Here is a 23,090-nt window from a genome sequence, read left to right as displayed (position 1 = left end):
TCAACAGACCTTTGATCAAAATCTTAATTGGAACACCTGGAATAGGGGGGAACGGAAAGTAGCATTTCCCGGCATCTGTAAGAGTTATTGATGAACGCGTTGGGCAGCATTTCCCCTCCTTCCTTACAGTAAATGTTTTACCCTGTTATGGCTATTATATTTTTAAAGAGTATACATATAGTAGTGTGCAAATCATTGTTCAGGAGATCATCCTGTTTCCCCCGTAAGGTAGATTCAAGGATTTATTGTCATGTGCACAGTAGCTACAGTGTAGATATTGCAATGAACAATGTAAGTCAGGCTCCTCCAACAGGGCAACATGAATATATATAGGACATAAAACAAATAAAATAGTGCAAGAGAATGTTTTGAAAAGTGCAATTAAATACAAATAAAATAGAATAGAAGTAGAAAACTGTCACGATCACAGGTACAGATCAGAATCCAATAGCATGACTCAGATACAACCAGTGTTTTGGAATGTTCAGTTTATTCAGGTCAGGAACAGGCAGGGTCAAAACCAGGGAATCCGTCAGACAGGCAACCAAAACCAGACAGGGAGCAGTCAGGAACTCGAGATCAGAATACAGGCAGGCAGGGGTCAAAAACCGGGCAGGACAACATCTAGGCTAGAGAATAACACTCACTGGAGAGCTTGACGGAAACGACAAGACAATCTGGCAAAGAAAAAGTGATAGTGAGGTGGTATAAATACTGTGGAGTGATGAGGGAATGAGTAACAGGTGAGGGGAAGGGCTGGGGAGACCAGGTGAGGGAAGTGAGCTGATTACAAGGACCTGGAGGAAGGCGGGATCTGAAATGACAGGAGAGTTTAGATGAGCCACCAAACAAACAATAATAGAAGTGTCTAACTTGTGACAGAACCCCCCCCCCCCCCCTCTATGGATGGCTCCTGAAGTCCCACGTATTTGATCGGGATGAGCCTGGTGAAATTCAGTAATGAGAGATGGGTCAAAGATACTGCGAGCGGGCACCCATGAATGCTCTTCAGGACCATAACCCTCCCAGTGTACCAGGTACTGCAACCCTCTACCAAGTCGCCGGGACTTGATGAGGCGACGGACAGTGTAAACACTCTCCCCGTTGATAGTCCGGGGTGGTGGTGGGGGTCTAGAGGGAGGCTGAAGAGTGCTCACATTAACTGGTTTGATCTTGGACACATGGAAGATAGGATGAATCCTCATAGAAGGGGGCAGACGCAGGCGGACAGCTGCAGGATTGATGACCCTAGATATGGGAAATGGGCCTACAAAACGGGGAGACAACTTCTTTGACTCAACTCTGAGAGGGAGATCCCGTGTGGAGAGCCAGACACGTTGCCCTGTGGAGTACTGTGGAGCTGGCTTGCTACTGCGATTGGCGGGCCGTTGATAACGGTCGGAAGAGCGCAGTAGCGCGGAGCGCGCCTTTAACCACATGCGTCGACATCGGCTTACAAATGCCTGGGCAGATGGGACGCTGGCCTCACGTTCCTGTGCAGGGAAAAGGGGTGGCCGGTATCCGCGGGCGCATTGGAATGGAGAAAGACCAGTAGCAGAACTAGGAAGGGTGTTGTGGGCATACTCAACCCATAGAAGCTGCCTCGACCAGGAGGAGGGAGTGGAGGAGGCTAGACAGCGTAAGGCAGTCTCCATCTCCTGCTTCATTCGCTCTGCTTGACCATTGGACTGGGGATGGAATCCGGACGAGAGACTGCAGCTGGCTCCCAGCAGCCTGCAAAACTCGGACCAAAAACGTAAAATTAAATAAAGTAAATTGTGGTCCCCGATCAGACACAACGTCACTGGGGAGACCATGCAGCCTGAACACATGTTGTAGCATGATTTCAGCAGTTTCCTTGGCAGTAGGTAATTTGGTTAAAGGAATAAGCAGGGCAGACTTGGAAAACCGGTCTATGACTGTGAGTATGACTGTGTTACTGTCAGGATTCTCATGTTTTGTCACGTTTGTAGTTTTGTACGTCTGGTTATGGGTGTTTTCCTCCGTGTATGTTGTCTGGTCCTTCTTCCTGTGTTTTTCCCCTGTCGTTAGTTTCCCTGGTGTGTCTAATTGTCTGATTGTGTTCACCTGTCGCCCTTGTGTTTCTCCTCCCCTGCTCGTCTTGTGATTACCCCTCTCTGTATTTAGTCTTGTCTCTTCCTGTGTTCAGGGTTGGTTCATTATTTGTCATTCCTGTTCCCCTTCATGTGGGTCACTGTCACCTTTGTTTGGATGCTACCTCGTACCTGTTCGTGGATTCTTGTTTTGCCTCTTGCCTCGTACCTGTACCTGGATTCTTGTTTTGTTCGGCTTTTGGGAAATAAAGCTCGCCTTTTTGTTTCCTTTTGAAACCTGCTTCCTCCTCATTCTGCATTTGGGTCCTATTTTTCCACACACCCTAAAAGTTACCGTCTGAGGGTGGTCGTCCAGTGACAACATCCAAGGAGATGTGGGACCAGGGACGATGAGGGATAGGCAAGGGATGAAGAAGACCGGAGGGAGCTTGGCGTGAGGTCTTATTTTGGGAGCAGACTAGGCAAGCAGCAATGTATTCCTTGGTATCCTTCTCCATGGAAGACCACTAAAATCGCTGCCGAATCAGGGCTAGGGACCGTCTCACTCCTGAGTGACAAGGCAGGCCAGAATTATGACCCCACTGGAGAACCTGGGTACGGAGAGGGGCAGGAACAAACAGACGGTTAACAGGACAGGCACTTGGGGCTGGGTGTTCAGCATGAGAGCGCTTGACCTTATCCTCCACCTCCCAGGTCACCAGACCAATGACACATGTAGAAGCGATGATATTCTCAGGATGAGATGGAGAGCTCTCTGGCTGGAACTGGCGAGACAGGGCGTCAGGTTTGATGTTCTTAGAACCAGGTCTGTATGAAAGAGAAAAATCAAAGCGCGTGAAAAACAGAGCCCACCCGGCTTGACGAGAGTTCAGCCGCTTAGCTGAACAGATGTACTCCAAACTTTTGTGGTCAGTCCAGACCACAAAAGGCTGCTCTGCTCCCTCCAACCAGTGTCTCCATTCTTCCGGGGCAAGTTTCACTGCCAACAGTTCTTGATTTCCAATGTCATAATTTCTTTCTGCTGGGGACAGCTTCCGAGAGAAGAAGACACAGGGGTGCATCTTCTGATCCTCGGCCGACCGTTGAGAAAGAACTGCCCCAACTCCAGTGTCCGACGCATCAACCTTTACAGCAAACTGCCGAATAGGATCTGGAAAAATCTAAATAGCAGCAGAGGTGAAGCGTGACTTTAACTCACCAAAATCCCCTTCTGCCACAGAGGACCACCGGAAGGGAATGTTCTGAGAGGTGAGAGCTGTGAGAGGGGCTGCCACCAAACTGTAGTTTCGAATGAACCTCCGGTAGAAGTTGGCAAAACCCAGAAAGCTTTGGAGCTCCTTGCGTGTTGAAGGGTGTGGCCGTCACCGCCTTGGTCTTGTCAGGGTCCATCTTGATGTTTCCAGTGGAGACCACAAATCCCAGGAAAGGGACTTCTGTGGTGTGGAACACACACTTCTCGGCCTTGACAAAGAGGTGGTTCTCCAAGAGCCTCTGGAGGACTAGGCGAACATGGACCACATGCTCCTGTTTTGACTTGGAAAAAATCTAAATGTCATCCAGGTATACAAAAAACAGATATTGAGTAGATCCCACAGAACATCATTCACCAACCCCTGGAAGACTGCAGGTGCATTGGTGAGTTCAAAAGGCATGACTAAATACTCATAATGTCCACTAGGATTATTTCATCCCGTCTTCCACTCGTCCCCATTCCTGATTCTCACCAAATGGTACGCGTTACGTAGATCCAGCTTGGTAAAAATAGTAGCGCCTTGTAACAGTTCAAATGCAGAGGAAACAAGTGGAAGGGGGTACCTGTTCTTGAAAGTGATTTTATTGAGTCCTCTGTAGTCAATGCATGGGCGCAGAGTCTTATCCTTCTTACCCACGAATAAAAAACCTGCACCAGCAGGAGAGGATGAAGGCCGGATAAGTCCTGCATCCAAAGAGTCATTGATATACTTCTCCATTGAAAAAAGTCGACCTCTAGGAGGAGAAGTATCAGGTAAGAGGTCAATAGGACAGTCATTAGCACGATGAGAAGGGAGTGAGGTGGCCCGAACCTTGTTAAAGGCCTCTTTAAGGTCCCAGTAATCCTTGGGAACATCGGAAATGTCTTGACACTCAGAGGTAATCGGCAGACTGGAATCAATTGAGGAACTAGATCTTAAGCAGACAGCATGACAATGAGCACTCCACTCTCTAATAGTCCCTGAAGCCCAATCTATATGAGGATTATGCCTCCTTAACCAAGGAAACCCCAAAATGACAGAAAATCCTCCTCACCTGTTCAGTAGCATGCACTGACGGGAGAGGCGGAGCTCATCTAAATCAGCAGGAAGGTCCCGAGCTGCCAGTTCGTCTTTAAGGCGATCCGACAGACCGTTGTAGAAGGCATCAAGAAGTGAAGAAGCATTCCAGTTACTCTCGGCGGCTATGGTACGAAACTCGAAGGAGTAATCAGACACAGATCTCCCGCCTTGCGCCAGGTTAAACAGTCCCCGAGCGACCTCTCTTCCGGGTGTTGCATGATCAAAGACTTTACGCAGTTCATCGGAAAATAAGCTTACAGACGAGCAGGCAAAGGATTGTCTCTCCCATTCGGCGGTACTCCAGTCTTTAGCTTTGCCCGTGAGAAGAGAGACAATATACGCCACCCGGGAACTTTCTGTTGGGAAGGCGGAAGGCTGAAGCTCAAAGGCAAGGGAACATTGGACCAGGAATGGTCTGCATGAACCTGGGGCTCCAGAGTAGCGTTCCGGAGGAGGCAGGCGTGCATCCGACGCCGGAGGATTCTGGATTCGATCAGCGGAAGCTGGAGTTAGATCCGGACTTTGGACCGTAGGAGGAAGGTTCTGAAGATGATCACGGAGATTCACAAAGGTCCGTTCGTGACGAGCGGCCATCTCCTGCATAGCTTCAGCCATGAAGGTAAGCTGCTGCTCGTGGCGTTGTAACATGACATCTTGCGTCGGCGGTTCTGTCGCTGAGTCGGCTGGGTTCATGGAGGCCAGATTGTACTGTCACGATCACAGGTACAGATCAGAACCCAATAGCACGAGTCAGATACAACCAGTGTTTTGGAATGTTCAGTTTATTCAGGTCAGGGACAGGCAGGGTAAAAACCAGGAAATCCGTCGGACAGGCAACCAAAACCAGACAGGGAGCAGGCAGGAACTCGAGATCCGAATACAGGCAGGCAGGGGTCAAAAACCGGGCAGGACAACAATCTAGGCAAGAGAATAACACTCACTGGAGAGCTTAGCGGAAACGACAAGACAATCTGGCAAAGAACAAATGAAAGTGAGGTGGTATAAATACTGTGGAGTGATGAGGGAATGAGTAACAGGTGAGGGGAAGGGCTGGGGAGACCAGGTGAGGGAAGTGAACTGATTACAAGGACCTGGAGGAAGGTGGGATCTGAAATGACAGGAGAGTTTAGATGAGCCACCAAACAAACAATAATAGAAGTGTCTAACTTGTGACAGAAAACTAAGTATGAAACTAAGGATGGACCTCTTCTATTTAAATAAAAGTGCTTATAGTTTAAAGCTTGTCAGAGCTTCGATCTTACCTGATGTTTTCCTTATTCCATTAAAGGATAGTTATTGAAAACTCCTTCACATCTGAGCTCAATGTCTCTAAGAGTCCCATTTAAACTTATTTGATTGGTTACTCGTTATTTTGCATCCTTCATCCATTTAACACGTTACCACTTTCCAACAATTTAAATGACTTAAAGGTGACCAATCATGCAAAATGAACTTTTGTACGTCTTTTATACATGAATATATGTCCCCGGTGTTCCAGGGAACTCACCAAGTGTCAGAAAACACAACCGTCTCTATTTTCCTCCATACCCAAATCTCTTAAAAAGGGGCTGCAACGGATCTGATACAGACTGATCCAGATCCACTTTAAGCTGCTTTTACCTGTATTTCCTACTTATGTTTAATAATTGATATTCTGCAATATTAAGTTTTCCCATCATGCCGAATCTTTAAGAGAACAAGTTCTCACTGAACCTGCCTGACTAGAGAAGTGAAGGAATGGTAACTGGAAGCAGACATTTGTGGAGGGAAAGTTTGCTAACCTGCTCTGCAGCATACTTTGTTGACCCCACTAACCTGAACTGGTTCAGCAGTATTTTCAATATTCTGTGCTCAAAGACCCGTTCAAATCCAGTTTTGGACAGTCTGCCGTGGTTCCATCCTAATTCAAGTGCTGTTCGACGCTCGGCGTAACCCTCGGAGCACAATCTCCAATCACAGAGCTTGAGGACTATCACAGGGTTTGTCAAGCGAAGCGGAGAGAATACTTACTTCCGGGTGTAACATTCTCTCAAGCAAATGAGCTGTTCCGTCCCTCGGTGCTGACGGACTCCAACTTGTGTTTATTAATCAAACAAATAAATAAACACAAGGATAATTATGTGTTATTGTTAAGTAAATGGAGAATTGCACAGGGGAAAATAACGTATCTATGCCACAATTTTAGATGCGGATTTTGTTAAACTAATACATTTGCGCTGTGGACCAACACTATAAATTGACGGGGAAGGGGGTAGCAATAAAGATGACACCATTAAACAGTTACACAACATAACAGAAATAATATCGATAGCAGCGTCCCTAGCAACCACCTTGGTAACAATGAAAACGTTGTGTAGACACAATTTCCTGAAGTAATCTTCGTAATAACTAGCAAACTAAAGATCATGTACATCCACTGCTCACATAATCTGAAATAACAACTCATATTTCTCGCATGGAATGACATCAAAACGCATTTTAATGGTCAAACTAACCTTAAAATAGGCATTTTCCACCGTGAATAAAACGAAGTTCAGCCATGTTTTATTTTTCTGGAGGGAGAAATTTGAAGATCACGTGACATAGACGCCAGCCATTGGAATGAATGGTGAAAAAAAACGTAGGGATCTTACAATTTCAGAGGCGTTTTCTACGCCCCAAGTTGTGGACCAACGTAGTTATTACACGTTTTTTTATTTTGGCATTTCCCCTCCTTCCTTACAGTCAATGTTTGAACATGTTATGGCGATTACATTTTTAAGAGTATAATACTTAAGCTGCTTTTACCTGTATTTTCTACTTCTATTTCATGATTAATGATCTGTACTTTCATTTTCACATATTTCAAAGTTTTATATACATTTCAAACATGAATCAATAGACCTTTGATCAAAATCTTAATTGGAACAACTATTCTAAAATACTAAAGTAGTAAAAATGTGTGTAGCAGCGGATAATGCATCCGTCATTTGTGTAACCCAACCCCAACAATAAACTGAATGTGTAACTTCACTGTTACTGCTGAGTGAAAATACCGAATTTCTCCATGGGGATTAATAAAGGTCCATCTTATCTTATCTTAAAGATTGTAGAAAGTGAAATAACTATATAATTTCCTGTCAGGTTCTCGAATAGCGGTAACATAGCAAAATACAGAGAACAAAAAAGTAAGATGAACCCAACCTGAGTTTCCCCCTAAATAAGACACAAAGGTATACATGCAACACGTTCTCACTCCCAACCCGTCACATGTTGACGGACGGTCAGGGGCCCTCCCCGTCACTCTGTTACGGACAGGGTACTCCTTGGAAGTCAGTTTTCAACTATCAGGGAGTCCCATTGACTTGCATAGAGCTCCCTGAACGTTGGTAATAGAGGAGTTGCGATCGCGGCGAAATGCTCTCCAGATCCATTCTCACAGCGTTTATCAACCTTTTTCTTACTCAATATCAAGCCACACTTATTGTTTTTACTTCTTTATTTTAATTGAATAATGTAGGACTTTTGTTGCCGTCAGTTATGGGGAGAGTAGGGGCTCAGAATACTGAAATCTGTATTGTTTCATCGTTTTTTCCTTCTCATTTTGAATTATTTTCTAAACCACACACTGTTATTTACTCAACAATAACACATCATTATCCTTGTGTTCATTTATTTGTTTGATTAATAAACACAAGTTGAAGTCCGTCAGGACCGAGGGTCGGAGCAGCTCATATTTGAGTGTGCGCCGAGGGTTAGGCCTACGCCGAGCGTCGAACAACACTCTGAAATGGGATGGAACCACGGCAGATTGTCCAAAACTGGATTTGAACGGGTCCACCCCGTCCCCCCCTCCCCCACCCCATCCCCAGAAGTACACATTCTGGCTATTGTGTGTTTTGCAACATGCTCTATTGCACGCCTCTACTGGGAATTGTAGTTTTAAAAGACGTTTTCGTATTTCCCATAATAAGAAGTTGCAAGTATTAAACTGTGTACATCCCTGGAGGTTTAGGGGATAGGAAACACTCAAATTTAAAACATATAATTAATAAATGGGTGAAATTGCTTGTGCCCATAATGGGCAGCATTAATATATCCACATGCCAGCTAAGGTCAGAAGAGCTTTATTTAACAGCTGGTCTTATGTCTGTGACCCCTCCTGTTGTTAATTAATAAGCCTGAAACATGCACTTGTCAAGGTTCAGAGGCAAATATGGCAGTAGTCATCGATCATCTTACATTACATTACATTGCATTTAGCGACTTACAAAAAGTGCGTTCGACCAACAAGATACATATTTGAGGAAAACAGAATCATAAGTATATCAGGTTTCATAGAGCTAAAACATTTCAAGTGCTACTCAACTGGCTTTAGATAAGCCAGTCCTTTATTAGTATATAAGTGCTTTGTTAGTAATTATATCGCAAGAAGTGGAGTCGAAAGAGATAAGATATACTTTATGGATCCTAAGTTGGAAACATTTGCGTTACATCAGCATGTGTAATAGTTTTAAATACTGTATGCAGTGGTGTTTATTTATAAATCATTTAGTATAATCACACAAATTCTGTGTTTTATATTTAATAATTCTGTGTTCTTTATTTATTTATTTTTCAATACCTGACAGGGGCTGAGATGAAAAACCTGGGTCGCAGGTTCCTCAACAGTGCATTACAAGACATCTATCATTATGTGTGTATACCTCCACCATTAAACTTCATATTCTGCACATTTCTTATACTATCTACATACATCTTATAAGAGTATAATACATATGTATAATATCAGTTAAAATAAGTGCTTAAACATACAGTAATTAACATTGCAGGAAAGCAATATATTAGTACTTTGTCAGGCTTAATATGTATACCCCCAAAGCTTTTTTCTTATTCAAAATAAGACCTTAACCTAAAGTATTCTTTAATGTTTAAATAAAGCCTTATTAGTTTGTCTGTCTGTGTCTCCTATTAATATCTAATGATAAAAATAATACGTTTCAATAATGTGCTTTAACCACCAGGTGTCCCTTTCTATCAGCTGTACACCGTTATGGTGTACATATACCAATATACCGATTGGATCAAATATAAAAGTCAGCCGAATTAGTATTGATACTGCGAGGACACTTATATTGTGAAGAGAAATTGAAGATTGTGTTTGATTGCTGATGTAATTATGATCCACGTCACATATTCAGTTTCGGCGGCAGTTATTCCTGACTCTAGAAGTCCTCTCATCAGGGCTCTATAAATAGCAAACTACGGCAGATATGTAATATTTAATGCAGCCGAACCGTGTATTACAGTGCCGTTATGTGATAAAGAGAAAAGCAAGCACACTCGGAATAAAATGTTTTCGGATTTCACATCAACAGGAAGTCCGGTTAACTATAATGTCCGTGCGCAACAATACCCCAACCCATAGATCCGCGGGTGAATAATCACCACATTACACACATCCCTTCACATTTAAATGTACATTAAAGTATTTCGTGAGGCTTTCTAAAATGTTTTAAAATATAAATAGGGTTGTAGTTGAAGTGTTTGTAAATGATTGCGTTGCGCAATCGCACAACGGCACGTCCATTAATTCCACAACCACACACATGGGTTGCGTTCCAATAGTCCATTTAGCTTAGGAACCTTCCTAACCAAGTGAAATGACCCGGAAGTACGTCAGTGGCAGCCATGTTAAGTGCCGTTCCAATTCTCTAAATGAAAGCAAAGGAGGTTTCAAACTTCCTTTATAACCTTCTTTAGCTTAGGAACCACTGGACCTCCCTTACCGAAAGGAGAGGAGAAAATGCTGCCCCACAATGCCTTGCAGCCGCAGCATTTAAGGCAAGGGAATATTCGGTCGTTCACGGAAACAACCGATCATGACTGAAAAACGAAGATCAGGTAAGTTACCGCTGCTCTCTTAAGCTTTTACATTCTTAAGCCATAACTTGGCAAAAGGCTTATATGAAATGACTGCTGTGAAATTATCCAGGTAAAGTTAACATCGTACTAAAAAATGTCAACCTTAATGAACAACATATTGTTCGCTGTGGCACACGTTCATAAAGCATAAAACAACACAACAACAGCGCTTATTAATGATGCGCTTATAGTAGTCCGCTTTCGGAAAGTTGTAGTTCAGCAGACGCATATTTATGACGTCCGCTGGCGCATCATAAACACGTCGGATAGTGAAAGTGCATTTCGATTCTCTAAACTTTGCCGTGCCAAGGATCCCCATATAGCATTATCGTCTGGCGGGGACCCCCCTGTTGCAATTCTTTTGAAATGATGAGTACATTATGATGGAAAATATGACAAATTAATCATACAGCTTAATACATTTTCTTAATATATATTTGTATTAATAATCAGTTATTCTTCTAAACATTTTTTGTATTTTTCTTTTGTTTGTCATTCATTACATTCATTGTGTCTTCGGTTACAAACATTCTTAACACAATATTAAACAGTAAACAGTAAAAATATTTTTAAAGCATTTTTAAATTGATTTCTGTTTTTATAATATTATTTAATTTTGAACAATAATATGAACAATTAACATATATTTTCAGCATTTTTTAAAGCTACTTATGCCTTAATAATATTATATATAATATTCAACAGTAATATTAACAATAAACAGATTTATATTCATATATATAAACATCAATATTTGCTACATCCGTGCTCTCATCCAGCTGCAGAGCGAAATATTCACTAGCTCTCACTCGCTCCAAAAGCTGAGCAGATACTCAGTTTCACTCTCAGTAACGGCAGCTCGATTCTGATTGGCTTGAAGGGCGGTTGTGTGATTTAAAAAAAAAATATATATATATATATATATATATACGAATAAGTACAAAATATTAAAAGATCGTTATCAAAGGACACATAGATTGATAGATATGCAGTAATTAATAAAATCAACAAAAAAAATGTAACTTTAAAAAAAAAAAAAATCCCCTTTCCTTCCAACTTTGCGTGACCCCCCTGGCGCCCCCTGGCGGCCCCCCGGGGGGTCGGGGCCCCCACTTTGAAAAACACTGCTCTAAAGTACCGCAGTCTCTTCTCCTAAGTCCTTTTGAATTCTCCTTTCCACTATCCCTTAACCCCGTGACGTTTCACTCAGAGGTCAAGGAATAGGAGATAGGGTTAGAATTTAGGAGATGATTTTTGGATTATCGGAACGCAACCATGGATTAACATCGATGTAATACATTAATGTAGCCTTTGTTTCTGCTAAAAGAGGTGTCGAGCAGCTGGGACAACAAGAAAATCCGCGAAATCGAGTGTGACTATTAAAAAATTAATTATTATTATATTAATATTGACAATAACAACGGACCATCGGGGTAGCATTTGCCGGGGAGCGTTCTCATGGCGTCTATTATCAACGCTATGGGAGGTCTATGAAGGTCTACGGGACGCCCTGCCCGTTGAAAACTGACTTCCAAGGGGTACCCTGTCCGTAATAGAGTGACGGGGAGGGGCCCTGACCGTCCGTCAATATGTGACGGGTTGGGAGTGAGAACGTGTTGATACATGCATCCACTTGGATGTGAAACAGGTCCATCATATATAGAATTTTAGAATGATTGTGCAAGGCGTATCTCGTTCGTTTTTTTGAAAACCGCATTCTTGTTTTGAAAGAAAAAACTGGTGATTCCAGTGTGTGGGGGGGGGGGATATTTACTCCCCCAGCTGTATTTAAGGAGACAGGAGAGCACTTCGTGAACCAAACTATTCCACTGAGAGGTCCTGCTGGTGAGTCTCTTTTGTTTTTGCTGAGAAATTTAACATGCAACTATTTCTTTTTCTGAACTTCATTTTTAGAATTTACTTCACTTATGTTGAACTATTGATTTCAAAATAATGTGACTTTTGTTGAATGCTTAGATTGTAAATGTATTTAGTGTAAATGCTGCAATGCATTTTTTTTTTTTTTTTTTTTTATAGCTTTCAACCTTTGCACACATTTTCAGCATTAGTTCAAAGCTGTTTTCTAGTTAAAACTCAAATAAAATAGAAAGTTAATCTCACATTCTTTTTATTTCAAGCAACTCCATTTATTTTGATAATGCTCATGTTGATTTAAATTCCTAATTTCAAACTTCCCTTACAGTTTTAAAGGTCCCTGATCCTCAGCAACCATGATCAAATTGGTAATGTTTGATTTTGGATTATATTTCCTTTCATTCTATGTAAATTTGCAAGTTCTGAATATACAGTATGTCATAATAAACTTTACATTTTGTATTTTCTCCGATAGTTAAGTGTTGCCATTGTTGCCGCATTGTTCTTGGGTAGGTTAATTGTAAAAAGGACATGATCTTATTTGTATTTCACCCGGAATATACAAAGTCACAGTTTGTAACATTTCTCTCTTTACCTTTATCAGAAAGCCACCAGACAGTCCACCAGCGGGTTCCCACTCCAGATCGTTTTAAACCAAGTAAGTAATTGTTTTAAACCATTCTGTGGCTCCCTTTGTTAAGAGATATTTCTGACACTCATAATTTTGTTTATTTTGTATTCTATTTAGAACCTCACTGCGACTATCCCACCCACATTCGTAAGCAAATCATACCTATTGACACTTCATAAATCCCAACATGTGCTATTTCAGTAATGTTTTAAATGTATTGTTGCTAACCTATCTCATTTTAAATGCCCATGTCCAGAATGCTGGACTGACTGGTTTGACAGAGATGACCCCAGTTTACATGGAGACACGGAGAGCTTCGTGTATCATTACCTCGAGAACCTTGGAAAGATCTGCTTCGAACCACAGGATATAGAGGCCACGACTCTCTCTGGACTCAGTGTGGCCGCAGCAGGGGAGGTGATATTTAAGTAAGTGCTGAACAAGTAGGAGTGATTTGAATGTTTGATGTGATGCTTAATACTGTATTCTACTGAATGTGTTGCTTAAGTGTTGTTACTATGTTGTGTACCTGGTGACACCAAATTATATTTCCCCATACTAGTTTGCTCTATTGACTAGCCATATACCTGATAACCAATGAGCAATGGGAATAAGTAGAGGGGGTTCAGTCAGTTGCCAGTCACAATTGTACAGTACAATTGGATATATTTTAAATCAATTATCTTTCTCACAAGCCTTCAGTGTTTTATACTAGACACTAGTTAAACAAAACGCTGGCTTTGTAGGGGGGGTGTACTTAGGAACAATGTTGAATTGATTTAAATGCTAATGTTGGCTTGCCAAAGTGATTACACTTATTCCTGCGGGGGACATGAATGTGTTTACTGAATGAAATTGCTATCCATTCAATCTGATAAAATGCAAGAGAGCGTACAAATACGTAACAAAGACGTTAATAACCCTTTTCCATGGTGCCCAATCAACATTTTTGGGAGATATTTCCATCTGGACTAAACTTTTTCTTTTCAGAAATGACGTCACTTCAGGATTCGTCTGCAGAAACGTTGATCAACCCAAAAACAAGAAGTGCAGTGACTACCGTGTTCGTTTCAGCTGCCATCCCCCTTTCTGTGGTGGAGGAGGTAAGAGCACACCACACTGTATAAGCACTCTCTTGAATAAGCATTCATTTAGGAGAGTTTTACAGCTTCCTACCCAGTCGTCCTCTCACTCGTTTATTGCTCCTTGCAGTGTGCTGGTCCAGATGGTTTGACCGTGACAATCCCAGTGGCACAGGGGACTGGGAGCTTTTGAGTAACCTGAGGAAAGAATACCCAGGAAAGATCTGTGAATACCCTCTGTACATTGAGGCTGTTACCACGGACACGATGACCCCAGCCATCTCCACAGGGGAGAACTTCTATATGTAAGTTGCCTCACTGAAATAATGCAAATGATTATTTAACCACATCCCAGGAATACGTCGGTGCTTCTGAACATTAAAAACTGCTTACAAGTCACCCACATGTGCTGCCTGGAGCTGCACCTATAACAGTGAATAGAAACTCTGTACATGGACATTTAATTTACATTAGAAGACATGTCATTGTATTGGATATCTGAGATGTTTAATATTAGAAACAAAGTTCCACCTGACAACAAGAACAAGTATGATAATTGAAAGGGTTGTACAGGTTTATTTGAACTAGCATTAATCTACTTTAATAAACTACATTGGGTTTACATCAGAGCTAAACATGAATTATGGTTTAAGCAACATATCCAATTTAAAATACGTTTTTGTTTGCTTTTAAAATCGATCTTCTTCATATAATTATTGAACTGATTCCTTTAATAATTGGTATTGTTTTTCAGCTTCAATCCTACTCAAGGATTTGTTTGCCGCAACAAGGACCAGAGAAAGGGCATGTGCCGTGACTACAAAGTTCGCTTTGGGTGCCCGTGCAAGAATTAAGCTGCGACTCCACAGCAAACATCCAACAAGAATATGAAGCTTTGATTGCTTTAAATGTTGTCCTTTTCTCTTTAACTTTCTATTTTATATCTTACTTTGCCTGATGGAAGAAGTTCAATAGACCTTTTTTACGGCAGACATGTTGACTTGTAGCAGGAACAGGACCATGAAGCCTCATCAGCTGATTAAAACTGAGCTTTATATCGGAGAATGTTTTACGCCTGTACGTTTACCAATATGCCTTCTGTGTTCAAATGCCTCATGTCATGTGCTTTATCAGTTTTCTTTTCTTTCTCTAGTGATTATGAAATCATTGTCTTGTAATGTAGGAAATAAATTCACATCAAACAGCAATAAAACTGCTATTAATGAGCAAATCCCTTTTGTCATTAAGTTATTGCTCATAACCACTCTGCCTAAGATTGTGTTCACATGCTCACATGAAGTTGTAATTTGGAGTGAATCATGCAGAATGTTGTGTTTTCAACATATGGTGGGAACTGATATGATATGCAGACAGTAGGAGGTGCTCAATCGCATTTTAGCAGCAATAAGAGAATGTTTAAAAAAGCGGTGAATCTGAATTTAATATTAACAAACACGCATACCCTGTCTATCCATTACTGTGTGTTTTCGGAGCAGTGTCCTCACAAACTCTCTCTGCTGACCTGAATCCCACCTCTGTCATGTTTCTCTCAGTCCAATGCTCCTGATGGGAGCCCCCAACCCACACTATATCCTCAAATGTACACACATAAGCACTACAGACACATACACACAGTGAGAGGAGCAGGAAGGTATACAAGGTGATTCCTGTTCCCCCTCAACAGTATCAATATTTCCTTTGGAGATAAGCACTTGTGATAGGTGCTGAAAAGAAACTGCAGTGTATCATACAGATTTTAAAATCAGGGGCTGAACATGTTCTCTTGCTTTGGGGAAACCCTGAGTTCTGCTGGTGTTTTGCAAATGCTTTTACTGCATCAATACTGCCCTTTTGGTGGCATGTAGTATCGAGTGTGCACGTCTGTCCTCCAGTAAGACTGTACAGAGTATAGAGAGAGAGAGGGAGTAAACTAAATGCAATCAGGGAAACTTTTATGATAAAACTGAAGAGGAGAAGTAAAATGTAATCTGCACTGAACTGAAGTGATACAGAAGTGTTGAAGCTTCGCAGCATTATGGTTTACTATTCTCTTCTATTAATCCCCCAATATTCCATGGCTGTAAAGGCCTATTTATAGACCAGGGGATGATTAAGTGAAGCGCCGTGCCACACAGGGAACCAAGCTCATTTTCTTTTTGTTCCATCCTCTCTCTTCCTTACTCATTCTCTACCTACTTCTATTTCTTTCCCTCCCTTGACGACTTTATCTTCTTTCTCTTCTCGCCCTTTCTCTCTGTCTTCTCTTCTTTCTCATGAGGATATAGAGTACGTGCACCAACCCCTTTTTACATGGTTCAGTTGCCAGTGAAATTCTGTTAGACTCAAGGGGGTACGGATAAGTCCTTCAATTCCATTTTCTTCCCTGTTAAACATTTGACAAAAGGGTTTATGGAAGTGTTAATTGTTATGAGGCTACAAGAGGAAGAGTGACAGCATTAACAAGAGAGGATAAAGCCCCATCCAGCATGATTTCATCACTGAGTTAAGACTGAAGGGGTGTCCATTAAGTAGAGAAAATATGCACAAAGAGATTCCACTTCTATACTTTCTGTTGCAAGGTGTCCTTGAGTGGAAGTGGAGCACCGCAAGTAAAAAGGGTTAAGCTCATTTTCATGTGTACAGACATGATTAATGGTTGAGATGAAAGGAGGAGAGGGGAGAGCAGAAGAGAGGAAAGGACTGACCTCGCCCAGCTCAAGACCGGCCTCATTTCATCACCTCCAGAACAGTGAGGGCATGAATGAGATCAAACCCTTCTTTTTATTTCCACACCGACTCTCTATCTGCTGGTTTCCATACAGATTTCTCCCCGGGTTTTACAGAGGCTTAGGTTGGAACATTTTACGTCAAGGTGGGTTTTGCGCAGTGCTTACTGTAGATGCTGAGGACCTTTGTAACAAGAATGTGTCTATTAAAACCACTGGAAGGACTTGAGCAAGGAACTGAAAGCACAGAAAGTTATTCAGGAGACTTGAATACAATAAAATGACTGTTGTCTGCCAAAAAAGCAGAAAGCCTCTGCACATTGTTGTGAGTGGATGACTACAATTCCATGCTGAGAGTTTATGCAACCATTTATCTCTTATGAAATGAATTGTATTGTTTGCATGTTTGAAACGAGTTGCCTATATAAGTATACGAGTTTGAAATAGAAGCTAAATGTATTGCATCTCATATGTCCTTAATCCCTAGCAGTTCTTTACAAGCATCTAACAACCAGTGCTTGACAGATTTGTCAGTCACACTATTTAGTATTTCTGTTTATATGTCCAATATATTTTTGTACCACTGCAGTCTTGGCAACTCATGAACACACTCGAGCTGTAGAAGGCACAGTCCATGTACCTTGAGTTATTTTTAATAAATCCCCAACCAGGCAGTTTGATATTTCTCAAATCCATGCTTCAAATGCCATTTCATATAAAGACCAACATTTATCTCATTTATGATGGTTTAAATTTGATTAATGCTGAATGATGTGTGAATGAATAGCTCAACCTACATCAGTACTCTCTGTGGGTAGTGAAACAGCAACTTTAAATCCCTCTTACCCAAGTAATAGCCTGAAAAGCCATTAGAGCATGACTCCTGAGAGATGAACAAGACAGAAGCATTATGCCTGCACCTTTTCCGGAAGGTGAGAACAATACCAGGCTATTTTCACTCTGACAAGCCATATTAGTCGTGCCAGCTTTTGCCTGGCGGCAACTCCTGCGTGATATCTGTCTGGGACATTTTGTTTCCAGTCACAGTAGCTGATTCTTTGATTGAAAACATTGAATGCTGAGAGGGTGTTATCCCTGTTTGGAGTTTCTGATCCTGGATGTCTGAGGCGACTGCTGCACACTTTCATCCCCTGCTGCAACAGTTGATCCCTGGATCTTTGTGGAAAACAGAGTGGATTGCATTAGTGAGATGGAAACCTGAAAAGGTCAGGGATGTGTGCTTGCTATAACCCCTCCTTGAGAATACTTTTCCAGGTGTGTAACTGTTTCATGCATCAATTCATAGGTGTTAACACAGGTCTAGTTTTCTAACGTTTCATGTGTCATCGAGTTGGTGGCATTCACATTTACAGATTTTTTTCATGTCTCTTTTGTCAGTGGTGTGTAAAATGCTGAAAATTAGATCAAGCCCTAATGAATTACTAATAGGCACCAAGAGAGCCCATTAACAAAGCCCCAGATGGATGAAAATCAACCGTGCGTGTCCGCTTTTTGTTTACACTTCCATGTGTGGCTTGGAGTGGCCCTTCACTTATTATACTTCATGGACACCAAAGATGGAGATGTCTTTGCAAAACAGAAAAAGTTTATTGGAGGCTTTCCTGTATCAGATCATGAAGCCTTGTGAGTCTTCTTCTATTCTCCAGTCTCTCTCTCTCTCTCTCTCTGCAGGCCAACCCTTGGCACAGACTATTCCACTGGGGAAAGTCACTTTTTACAAGCGTTGCCAAGATTTCTATTTGATGGCCAAAATGTGTAGGCAGACAGATGCATCCGTCCACATTCTGTCTATTCCTCTATTTCAAACTTTCTCTCCGAGGTCTCTATCAGTTTTTGTCTCCCTCTCTTTCTCTCTCTCTATCTCTAATACACCCACATGCAAGCACACACACATATTGAGCTGTTTTCTCATCGTTCACACTGAGAAATGCCCTGTAAGGACGTCCTTATCCTGCAAACCAGACACTGCTGGATGCTCTGTAATAACAACTCCAGCCGTCCACCATCCAATCAGCCTGACTCACTGCTGTGTGTGTGTGTGTGTGTGTGTGTGTGTGTGTGTGTGTGTGTGTGTGTGTGTGTGTGTGTGTGTGTGTGTGTGTGTGTGTGTGTGTGTGTGTGTGTGTGTGTGTGTGTGTGTGTGTGTGTGTGTGTGTGTGTGTGTGTGTGTGTGCGTGCGTGTGTGTGTGATTTTGTATTTGTTGTTGTGTGTCTGTGAATATGCATGATTTACTCTTAAGATCTTAGACCACAAAGAACAGAAAGTATTTATATTCCTGACAAGAACAAAGACATAAACACCTCACACATTTAAAAAAAATGTTTTATTTATTTAAGCTCTTGTTATTTTTCAGGGGCTATTATTTAAAAAATAAATAAGCATTATATTTATTTCATAAATAATGCTGTAGACATTGGCATAACTGTTCTGAGAACTATAAATACAATTACAAAAATAGAACTTGTATTTTATAATAATAAGTGCTGGGAACATGTCAAACTGTTTGACTCTTGGCAAACTGCAAAGGCATTTCAGCTTCTCAATGTTCGTTTGGTTTATAATTTTGCTGAAGTAAGAACTTTCTTCTCTGTTGTATTTTGAAGTTTAACCTATTTTAATGATGGGCTGCCATTTTGACTGCAGAAAGTAGTTGGAAACACTTCACTATGTTTTCTTGGCAGATCTGTATGCCTATACACGATATTGTCATACTCTTAGGAATTACCACTTAAATTGAGTTGATGTGCAAGTCACGTCAGTAATTCTATAATTGTTGTAAGGTTATGCACAATTTTTTCATAATGCTAAAATATGATTTGTAACTTCCATATTATTGCAATATGTTACTTTGGTCAATACAGTAATGATAAAGGACAATGATACTTCCACAGAAGTAAGTGACACTGGTGACTTGGCACAAATAGAATGGTTATCAATTTTATATAAACAGTCTATGTATATGACCACAGAACATTATATTACTGACAATACACTACATTGTTTTAATGGTGAACATATTTCCATGCCATTTTCTAAAGTATTACCATTGTAGACACAAGTTACAGATGGCTGTCACAACAGTGTGCAGCTCCAGAAGTAAGCTTGCCTGACTGCATTTGCTCGAAGGGGTGATTTGCGGGCATCCGTCAGCACTAACTGGAAGTGACAGTGTGCAGAGAGGTCCTAATTACTGTCTCACTTGACTAATTGTCGTCAGTGAAGAATGTATTCCCACTGAGGTCCCCGGGATCTCAATGACAGCACTTCTCAAGACATATAGGCCAGCACTGACTCGGGCATGCATTTATGTTCGAGGCATTTGCTGAAGCAAAGCCACAAGTGGGAAATGTAAATATGTTGATCTCCAAACTGCCTGGGTCACTAGGCTTAAGTGAAGCCTGCATGGTGGGGAGCATTTGGACACACGCTGTTAATGCTGAGAAAAAGAGGTCGTTTATAGGTTTGTTTTTTGAGTGCAAAAGGGAGAAGTGTGTGTGTGTTGTTGTAGGGCCCTTCTTCAACTTGCCAACATGTAAAGACATCCTTAGCTACAGTCACTCTGACACAATGGGCTGATGAAGTGAGACCATTGTTGGCTTTCTGGAGCCAACCATGTTAGTATACACTTTTAGAATTCAGAATAATGCAGTAGAGTTGAGCCTTTAGTACAGGGTGACTGAATTGAATGAATGTCTTCTCTTTCAGGGTCTTACCATTCAAAGTGCATCAGCTTCTCGTTTCCATGGTTTCCCTCCCTGTGCCAATGCTATCTTTCCACCATGTCTGCCTGTGCGAGAGAGTGAACGAGGGTGGGAGAGAGGGAGAAACTGAGAGAGAGAGAATGACAGAAGGCTTTTAGCAGTGGTTATCTCTCCTTTGCATAAAGTCCCCTTTGCATTACCCAGTGCATGAATGGTCTCTGAATAAACACACCAGCCAGCTCATGTGGAAGCCTCCCTGGGTTACAAGCAAGTGGGTGTGTATAAAGTAATCTAATTTGTGGTCTCCTTCAAAAACGACACGGTTTGATCACAAGTAGAAAAAAAGGAAAACATCTCCCAAATGGTATTTTCCTATTTGTCACAACAAGCTAAAGGAGCAAGAGTCATTTTGACATCATAATGTAGAAATTCACCGTTCCCATCACCTCCAATTTTCTAACTGATTTACAAACTCAGTAATGTTACACTGACTGGCTTACCCGGCAGTGAATCGTTAAACTAATCTACAAACAAAAAAATGGAGACGTGAAGAATAGCTGATTTTTTTATCCTCACATGCCCAATGCTGAGGCACAGACAGAGAACAACGGTGTACATCAATATTAGAAAATTAAGTCGGAACAATTTGTGACAACCCTAATTCTATTCTGCAAATTACATTTGGGGAACATTGAATGTAGGGGCACCTGAGGGATTTTCGTGGTGCAGTACCTTAGCATTCAGCCAGAGGGTGCTGTGACTTTAAGAGGAAACCAGCATGCCTGTCAGCTGATGTCTTCTCCCTGAGCTCAATAAGCATTCCTTTCATGCTGTGTGAAGCTCTGCTGACTTATACGGGAACCCTGAATTTCTCCATAATTATGCTAATGGTCCAGATGGTGGCATGATGAGTGCCATTCTCTTTGATATTCTCACACTGCAGATTGCTGGTGTGCAGACCCACGCAAACTGACACACGTTCAAAGTCAGTGTTCGCACCTACTTGATCCCATGTAATTACTTTGTATTTCTTTTAGCTGACAAGCGTCCTCTTCACTATTAAATGCATTCACTTTTACAGTATTTGTGAACGGGGATTTGACAGTTCCGATGCATAATGGAGTATCACTCCAATAGCAGAGAGGGAATGTGTTAGTCATCTTGTACACACGTTTACTCTAATTTTTCACTATTTTGCATGCAGTCCAATTAAGACAAACCACACAGGCAGTTACCAGCATTGTAAAAAGAGAAATAGACCATGATATATGCATTGTCACTCAAAATATCTATTTAAATACACTATAAGGCCATGCAGGAATATTGTAGTGACTTTCAAAGTATTTCTACACACAGTCAATCCATTCACACTTTAGTCACACAATGACTGTGTTCATCCAGGCTTTGGACTCTGGTGCGCTGATCAAAGCCTTCCTTTCACGTCTCCGTTGGGATTAAATAGCCCTCTTGGGGGGCGGGTGCACCACTGTACATAGCTCCAGCTGATGCACTGGCCCATGAAGAGCTGCTCATTGGGGGTGGACGCTGATAAGGTTCATGTAGTGTTGAATCAATATCATGTAGACCCACGCTAAAGCTGCAGATATCCATCTTCTCGGCGCATTGCCTCCTATAGGATACAGCCTCAATTGAACTCGCTAATCAGATAGAAAGGCGGTAGGCCCATTTAAAATCTCGAGAGGATATCTTTCCCCGTGAAATATAAGCAACAGCGGAGCTTTGCGTGCATGCCACACACACCTTCATATCGGAGGATGGCTCTCACTCGAGAATAGTCTGTTGCTGGAAGGCTTTCATGTCTAAAGTGGAGTTATTTGCATAGGTTAAATATTCGCTTTTCAGCAGCCTCTGTCGATATGACGGATTTACTGTTCTGCCAATTTTAATTCCTTTCATCCCACTCCTCCCACATTTCTGAAAAGATGGTGGAAATGGTTGAAAGGTTGTTGCTTGAAATCCCTTAAAAGAGGTTTAGAAAGGAAATATAATGACAGAACACAATGTATCCTACTGTACGGGTGTAAGGGAAAAATAAAATCAGTGCAATGATATCCTGCAGGCATGAGATTATATCGCTATGTGCAGTGTGTGCATAGTTATTTCTGTATGAGCCTGTAAAGGAAAGTGCCTCTCGAATTAGCCAAAGCTTAAGCATCCTCCAGTGGGAACAATAAATCATTGCTGGCTGTTTACCCTGAGAAACATTACTTACAGTAGACTCCCATTCCTTTCTGCGGCTGACATGCAGGTTTACCATCAGTCCATGGTGCTGAAAAGACAATCGGCCATAATAAACAAGACAAAAATATGTTGTTAAATAGAGGTTGCACTTTTTACATGTCACTTCATAAGCAAGATGCCATTTGATCAATATCACAATAACTGTATTTCCCTCAATGTATGGATGCATCATGCTTTGTTTTGTTACTAAATCCGTATTGTGAACTGCAAGTAAGGCTTCACGTTGAAGTTAATGTTGTTGCAGTTACAATATTGCATCTTTACTGACAACTCTCTGAATGCATGCGAGCTTGGTGCAAGTTATGGGGGTAGCAGAGAAACTACAGCCTGCAATAAAGTTTCCCATCCTCCCTCCCCATTATTCTCTCTGTCCCGTCGTTCATCTCCCTCTCTTTTTCCATCCTCCCTCTTTTTATCTCTATCTATCTGTATATCTATCTCCCTCCTTCTCCCCCCACTCGCTCTCTCTGTCTTTCTCTGGTGCGTGCTCACAACACTAA

At 41.6% G+C, this 23,090-nt stretch overlaps 1 protein-coding gene across 4 annotated transcripts in view; it reads left to right on the top strand.

Moving 5' to 3' along the window:
* LOC307016968 (uncharacterized protein) overlaps positions 1 to 15,079 on the top strand; it is a 38,185-nt gene extending 23,106 nt beyond the window's left edge. For 3 of the 4 annotated variants that reach the window (XM_079646361.1, XM_079646358.1, XM_079646359.1), the window contains 7 exons: positions 12,642 to 12,675; positions 12,771 to 12,824; positions 12,915 to 12,944; positions 13,054 to 13,225; positions 13,788 to 13,900; positions 14,010 to 14,184; positions 14,634 to 15,079. In XM_079646361.1, the coding sequence (XP_079502487.1) occupies positions 12,642 to 12,675; positions 12,771 to 12,824; positions 12,915 to 12,944; positions 13,054 to 13,225; positions 13,788 to 13,900; positions 14,010 to 14,184; positions 14,634 to 14,733 (678 nt within the window). In that variant the 3' untranslated portion in view covers positions 14,734 to 15,079. Of the gene's footprint in view, positions 1 to 12,376; positions 12,535 to 12,641; positions 12,676 to 12,770; positions 12,825 to 12,914; positions 12,945 to 13,053; positions 13,226 to 13,787; positions 13,901 to 14,009; positions 14,185 to 14,633 lie in introns of those variants that run through there. The other variant, XM_079646360.1, reaches the window with a different exon arrangement.
* The last annotated feature ends 8,011 nt before the right edge of the window (positions 15,080 to 23,090 follow it).

This window comes from Notothenia rossii (genome assembly GCF_949606895.1).
Source record: "Notothenia rossii genome assembly, chromosome: 8".
NCBI classification, from domain to species: domain Eukaryota; kingdom Metazoa; phylum Chordata; class Actinopteri; order Perciformes; family Nototheniidae; genus Notothenia; species Notothenia rossii.
The sequence above is the reverse complement of the archived record's forward strand: the minus strand, read 5'-3'. Positions and strand labels throughout refer to the sequence as shown.